Here is a 7215-nt window from a genome sequence, read left to right as displayed (position 1 = left end):
CATTGATGGAAGCATGAAACCCATGCTTTTAATAAGTCAATTTCTTTTGTAATAAAGTTGATCTTTCTTTGTTTCGAAAAATGTATTACATCATGACTCAAATACCATTATGAAGACTGACAATAGTTAAATTGTTCAACACTTATTATTATTGTTGTTCAACACTTAACTGATAATTTCTTTTTATTATTAGAAAATTATAATAACAGAATTTTATTTGCAGAACAAAGAAACTGAAAACCTTTCATCATTAAGCATGAAACATCTTCAACATTTAATAAATTATTAATAAATATGATACAATCATGGTGGTAGAGTTTTCACCATGAAAAAGTGATAATTCGTGGGCAAATAGAGTAAGATGTAGTATAGCTACTCACACTAGTGGAGGAAGTTGTGTAGAGGTGGTTGCGTGGAGTTGTGCGAAAAAATGGTGTGCGGAGGTAACAATGTGGATGAACCTCAACGGAGGTGGTTGGCCTAGAAAGCTATGTGGAAGAAGCATGTGCCCACACTAAAATGTACACCCCATTTAATTACGGTAGTTCCTTTTTACCTGGTGCAAATGGATTTTAAAGATTAAAGTCCACTAAATTGCAATCCAAGTTTTCATTGGGATGAATAGAGGTAATTGTTGAGAAGAAACGTGTGCAAAAGTAGCTCTACGCGGGATAGCCGGAAGCTATGTAGAAGAAACATGTAAACAGATAGAAATGTGAACCCCGCTTAATTAATAATACCTCACATAATTATGGTAATTAACGATAAAGGCAGAAATTATGGTAATTAACGATAAAGGCAGAAAGTATATTCCATTGCAACTATTCCTCTTATTATTGAATAAAAAACGTATATTATAAACCTTTACTCATACATCATCATAAAGTAACCCTATTCTATTCCTCTTATTATTGAATAAAAAACATATATTGTAAACCTTTACTCATACAACGTCATAAAGTAACCATATTCAGCATTAGGCCTAACAATCCTTACTAATTCATTTGTCAGGCATTCGGGGGTTGCGTGCACGCCTTAAGCTCACCAGAATTCAAGAATATTTGAGTATTTAGAATCAGTCATGTCACTCTTGTCCATCTTCACTCTTGTACATCAATTTCAGAATTTATTGTGAAATTAAATTCAGTGCTGAAAGATATCGAATCAAAACAATCCAGTTAATTTCAGCGCTTAAATATATCCACTCAAAACGAAATAGTTTGGGCATCCTTACCTTGGGCTTCTGCTTGCTTCCGAATACAAGAATGCCCTTGTTATTTTTTTTTCAGTAATATAGATAAAGCGTGAGGTCTGGAGTTGTACGTTTACAGACAACGAGTATGATTATGAAATAATGAACATAGAATGTCACAAGTTAGTGACATGAGAATAACAAAAATTGCACTAGATTGCTTAGGAAATTGTAGAGAAGAATCTGCCAAAAACATAGAAATAAGATTTATGCAGAGAAGGTAAACATGATCCTTTTATACCAGAGTTCGGCCTGAGACAAGTGTCCATACTAACAAACAAACGAAATTCCCACCATCTTGATTCAGTGCTCTGGATGGTGGGAAATGGGCTTCCCCAGTTCGACTTTTCTTAATAGTTTCCAAAGAATTAGGTTATTGGGCTACAAGGTATTGAATGTAGGGTTATGTTTATTTCTTTACACATCCCGCAACAAGGATGGGGTCTATGATTACAATTTATTTATTTTTAATTTTTGCCGAGTTAATTTATAATTACTCTCGGATCTGATCACATTTGGAATCTGCTTATCAAACAAGATGAGTGGATTGTGAAAGACAGAGATCATAGTGTTGGTCCACTCACCAGACGAAGTATGACTCATTATTAGGCATGTTATTCCATGAAAACATTATGGCGAAATATTCCACTGGCATAAAGCTAAATTGCTAACTATAAATACTAAATAAGGTTCGGATAGACAAATATCTTCATATCCTATTTACAGACCTCAAGCACTCTCTGTCACGCAGGAGAATGCCGCTAGCAGCTACAGGTAGCAAAATAAAGTGTCAGAACTAGTTGAACGATTCTAAACACTTTTTCATTTTTATGAGAATCACAATAGTTACTAGAGAATAATTCAGCGCTCAGTGGTGATACACATGCATATATTAATGGGTGGAAGCTAACAAACATGGTTGAGAAACAGGAACGTAACTATATTTGCAGAAGTGTTGCCTCATCATCAGTTTTTAGTTTCAGTTGCGCTTTCGTCTCCAAACGGGTGGGGAGGTTTCGGATCATGCTTGGGATTGGGACCCGTAGGTGGATAGTCGAAGGTATTACCCATCAAGTCGTTCCCCTCCGCAAACAGTATCCTCTGTTCCTCTACGATTTCAGCTTCCTGCAACCATTAAACACACGAAATATACATCTCTTCCTCTTCTTTCAAACCAAACTCTTAACATTCAAGTACTGTGAGAAAACAAGCACTCCGCACCTTTGCTATTACCGACTGGGTTTCGACTACTTCCACACCTTGAATGTATGATCCTTTTCGGTTCGCATCCTGCAGGTGAGAATCTGCAACAGCCAGTTAGAACGAACAATATATCGTGATCTGCGCAGCTTGTTTTATTTATAAAAATCAACTTGTTCGTGCAAAATATTTTGTTCTTTTGTGTAAGTATGCATGTGGTATTGATCCTTTCGAACTTACCATATAGTAAAGCTGGGCGTGGCGCTCTTTTGAATGCCTCCATGAATCCCAGAGAGCAGAGGAAAGCTAATAATAGCAACAAACGCTGACTTCCCTTTCCGAAAGCCATGCAATGCTATGCTTTGCGTTTGCTTCACTTTCTGAATCAATGAAGAAATGACAGAGTGCGTGATCACTTTCTGAATCAATGAAGAAATGACAGACTGCATGATCATATATAGAAACAATATGTGGCCGTGAGAGGTTGGGGAGTCACAAACGCATATATCAAGCATATGTGGCGTTGGCTTGTTAATGAATATCAGTGCATATCTCATATTCATTCCATTATCATATATGGGAGAAGTTGAAAACCTTAAAAACCCTAAAGGATCACGTCTCTAAGCCCCTTGCCTGGATTATTTTTAATTCAAAGTTTGGGTTCTTCATTTAAGAAGCGAATGGGAGGGTAAGAAAATGCTAAAATGGAAATTCATTACAGTTCAGTATTCTTAACATAATGATTATTCTATGTTATAAATTCAATGAGCGATGTGAGAGCCAACTGACGAGCTCGCTTATTTAACCCCACCACCAAGGCGAAGCCGTCATTTAGGATTTCTAAATTACTATGGATACCTAACTCGTCGATTCATATATGCCAAAGTCAACGTAGGGGTTGAAAGGCTATATATAAAGCACACATGTTATCATTGGCATATTCTAAAGAAGAATATAACATTTGGAATTTTCAGAACACGTTTCAAGTGGAAGATCTTTTTAATGAATTCGGGAGATTGGTGACTAGTATGTTTAAGGAATATTTGTACTTCGCGGATTCATTTCAAAAGTGACTTTTCCCTAATAAATATATTTTAACAAAAGGAATATTAAAACCTGGTATTGTTTTAAGTGGAAGATTTTTATAATAAATTTTGGAAATTAGTAACTGCTATATTTAAGGGATATTTGTATCTGGCATATTCATTCTAAAAATAACTTTTCACTAACAAACATATTTTAACAATTTAACAATAAAACTAGCAAAAATACTTTAACCATAACATTCAACCAATTGAAATAACCATTAAACTAAATAAATTAAATATTCATTAAACAATTTTATTATTATTAATTTATATTATATTAATATATAATATTTACACATTTATTAATTCATTCCAATTTTATAAATTAAAAATAATATATATAGTAAACCCAATTTATATTAGCCCAGGAAAATTTTCCAATTCAAGAAAACATCACTTCGTATTAGCTTGTATGGAATTTACTTTTTATTGAAATATATTATGATGAATTTAAGTTTAATAATAAAATCGTTTATTTTTATTAATGTAAAATTAATATAATAAAAAAAATTAGTATTTTTATTAAATTTATTTTTAATAAGGCCAGGAAGAGTGACAAGAGTTATTCTCGGTGATGTTGTTTTCCTTGAATAAAAATGATAAGTCAACTTGCATTAAGTAACTAGAAATAACTGTCTTTACTATTATAAATTTTTTACCTAAAAAAATAAAAATAATTCTAATAATTCTATAATTATTATTTTCTAAAATATTAATATTAATTAAAATATTTTTTTCCCTACATTAATATATTATTATTATGTTGTCGTTATTTTCCAATGAGACGCGATATTATCGGGATGGTTGATCTCATTTTTAATTATTATATATTTTTTAATTTTTAGATGCCTCCATATGTTTCATTCTTATTTTTTCTTTTTTTCAGAGAAAAAAATCATGATAGATTTATATTAAGAAAATATAAAGGTCTTCAATACATATCATGTTTGGATAGAGGCATAAAAATGCCCAGCAACCTTTGCAAAAAATAGATACAGATACTCATTGAGGCATAAAAAAGCCCATCAACCTTTGCACAAAATAGATACAGATAGTCTGAATCTTGCCAAATCTGAAATAAGAAAAACATATACTTTCCTTCTACAAAACCTGCTTGTCCAAAATTGCAACAGATCATACCATCACTTGAAGAAACAGCCCCAATATAAAAAATGGGGCAGACGGCCCAGCCTTGGAAAAGAGAACGCAAAAGACTTGATACTGGAGGTCTGAAACCATCTTGCAGGAACAAAGACGCACAACATCATATAGCAGGCATATTTGGCAGAGAGACCCACAGCATCACGTAGCAGGCATATTTGGCAAAGAGACATTCTGATGAAAGGAATCATGGCATGCCAGAATACGCTGAAGAATTGCATGGAGGGGTTCCTTAGAACCTTGGAAAATTTGTGCGTTTCTCCAGTACCACTAATTTTAATAATTGTATAAAAATTATATAAATTTTAATATTTATTATAGATTTAAATCACTAAAATACCATTTTTTTTTTAAGTCAAATTTATTGTTTAAAATTATTTTTATCGTATGAAAATTTAATTGTTCGATTTTCTTTCCCACTAAATTTTCAGAAAAGAACATATTTGATAGTGGTATATATTTATAGATTCAAATCAATAAAATATAAAATTTTAGAACTTTAACTTTGAAAAATAAAATTTATTACTTGTATTTTTGTTGTTTTTATTTAATGTAATTGTTTCATGATTTAATGGTTCAATTCATCTTCTTTTAACGTATTTAAAAAACAATTTACAGTCTTAGAGAAGTTTTCTATTGTGATTTTAGTAAGAAATATTTAAAATTGCATTGTTATTAATAGTTTTGATTATATAAATATATAATATTTTTAAAATAATATTTTAATTAAATTTTTGAAAAAAAAATATAAAAGAAAAAAAATGAAATTTTACTTTTTAACATATTTCTATTTTTTAAAATTTTGAATTTTTATTAACGATTTTAATTAGTTTTAAAATTATTTTTATTTTAAAAACTTATTTATATACGAGAGAATTAGTAAATCAACAAAAAAAAAATTACATATGCCAAAGAGATTTGGTATATAATTCTGAAACACAACAGTCTATATTCAGATATTACAACTTTAAAGAAATTCCTTTTATACCGTCAGTTCATGATTCATATCTATTTTTGTTTTTAAAATATAATTTCTATATTTATATTTATTTCAAAGAGAAGGAATTCACTTTATTTAAGTGGGCATTATTAACTTGATATTTTTATCATTAATATATTTGTTGTTCGGTAATATATAGTTATTTTGGTCGTTCTTTTCACTATTGCACAATTTACACGGTTGAAAATCATATACATTATCATCTTATGGGACAAATATGGTTGTCTTCCCTTCATATTATTTATTTAAAAGATACATGGTTTATTTAATGAGTGAATATTTTTATATTATTTATTTATTTGCAAGTATTCTAATCATTTATATTTAAATAAAATATGGCAAAGTTGTGTGAAACATATCACAAGGAAACTATGAAACAATTTAACAAAATACCAAATACCAAAATTTTAAATAATAGTATGTGTATGTTAGTTTATATATATATAGAAAGTTAAGGTTAAGTCACACATTAAATTGGTTTACAAGAATTTTTTGATTGTGGGACAAAGAATCCACTTTCATCTAATTATTTAACTCTTAATGTTTATAAAGAGATATATATTCTACCTTTCTTAGGAGGAAACCATGATATGGATACCCTTGGTGTAATTACTTTTGCATATTTTATTATTTTATATTCCTCTAAATAATGATGTTGAAATGTTGGTTGTGGGGCCAAGGCTAAGTCAAATTGATCTAGATAAATAAATTTTACATTAGTATATATATAAATATCTTCTTTTGGGAAATGATATGGGAAATAGATTTAATATTTTCTGTTGGAAAATGATATGGGAAATATAAATTGAGTAATGTGGGCTTCCTTGTTGTCCAAATAATTGTTAAGTGGTTATGTCCAAATGGTGGACCTTCTCAAATTTTCCCAAAATTCTTGGGAGAAAGATTGACACAAGGGAAACAACATGATTGGAGAGAAATATAAGGTTGTGTGGAAATATAAGCTCAACTAGACAAAAATGCTAAGCTGGGTAAAAATATAAAAATAAGCACAATGGGAGAGACAAACATTGATTTTTGTGTAGCTTGGGAGCTACTCCAAGCCTTAGTGTTTGAGGGTTGGAGGTCAAAGCACCACAAGTGTGCTTGTGGGCTTAGAACCCAAGCCTAGGGTTTTTCACCCAATCATGTTTTGGGAAACTCCAGAAGCACATTTCTACATGTGATTTCATGAAACAATAGAGGGTAGAAAAAAGAATCCAACGCTTCAGGTCATGTAGGCTTGAAGTAAAATTTGGCTAATAGATGTGTCTCTTCACTAATTCATGGAGCCTTTTCTTTTGTGTATAAAAGAGAGGTGATGGAGTCACTTTAGACTCATCCATTTTGTGCAACATCATCTCAAGGAAAAGGAGCTCTGAAATTAGCCCCAGTCCCAAGAAAGGAGACGCCCTAGATGACGTGGAGGAGGGTCTAAATTATGTGATGGAGGCTGAGTGATTTGCAATGGTAGCATATTTTTTTTGGCTAGAAAAGAGAACTAAGTTTACTGTTTT

At 31.1% G+C, this 7215-nt stretch overlaps 1 protein-coding gene across 2 annotated transcripts; it reads right to left on the bottom strand.

The window, feature by feature from the left end:
- Nucleotides 1–1641: 1641 nt before the first annotated feature.
- On the bottom strand, nt 1642–2896 carry LOC149192678 (uncharacterized). 2 transcript variants are annotated; one of them, XM_089406443.1, is made up of 4 exons: nt 2693–2896; nt 2474–2556; nt 2192–2377; nt 1642–2020 (listed from the first exon to the last, which is right to left on the bottom strand). In XM_089406443.1, the coding sequence occupies exons 1-3, from the start codon at nt 2799–2801 to the stop codon at nt 2219–2221; spliced, it is 351 nt and encodes a 116-aa protein (XP_089262569.1). In that variant the 5' UTR covers nt 2802–2896; the 3' UTR covers nt 1642–2020; nt 2192–2218. The 2 variants fall into 2 exon arrangements, with proteins under 2 accessions (XP_089262569.1, XP_089262568.1); XM_089406442.1 differs by having other exon boundaries at nt 1645–2377.
- Nucleotides 2897–7215: the final 4319 nt, after the last annotated feature.

Source organism: Pinus tabuliformis, chromosome 2_2 (assembly GCF_031772625.1).
Source record: "Pinus tabuliformis cultivar Carrire ecotype Pingquan chromosome 2_2, CPIR1, whole genome shotgun sequence".
Lineage (NCBI taxonomy): Eukaryota > Viridiplantae > Streptophyta > Pinopsida > Pinales > Pinaceae > Pinus > Pinus tabuliformis.
This window is presented reverse-complemented; position numbering and strand designations above follow the sequence as displayed.

What these genes read in the sequence shown, in the direction of transcription:
- LOC149192678 (XM_089406443.1), bottom strand. Translation starts at nt 2,801, where the DNA reads ATGGCTTTCGGAAAGGGAAGTCAGCGTTTGTTGCTATTATTAGCTTTC. An exon ending in ACGCCCAGCTTTACTATATG is followed by an intron (nt 2,557 to 2,692) that starts GTAAGTTCGAAA and finishes TGGCTGTTGCAG; the next exon opens with ATTCTCACCTGCAGGATGCG. An exon ending in CCCAGTCGGTAATAGCAAAG is followed by an intron (nt 2,378 to 2,473) that starts GTGCGGAGTGCT and finishes TAATGGTTGCAG; the next exon opens with GAAGCTGAAATCGTAGAGGA.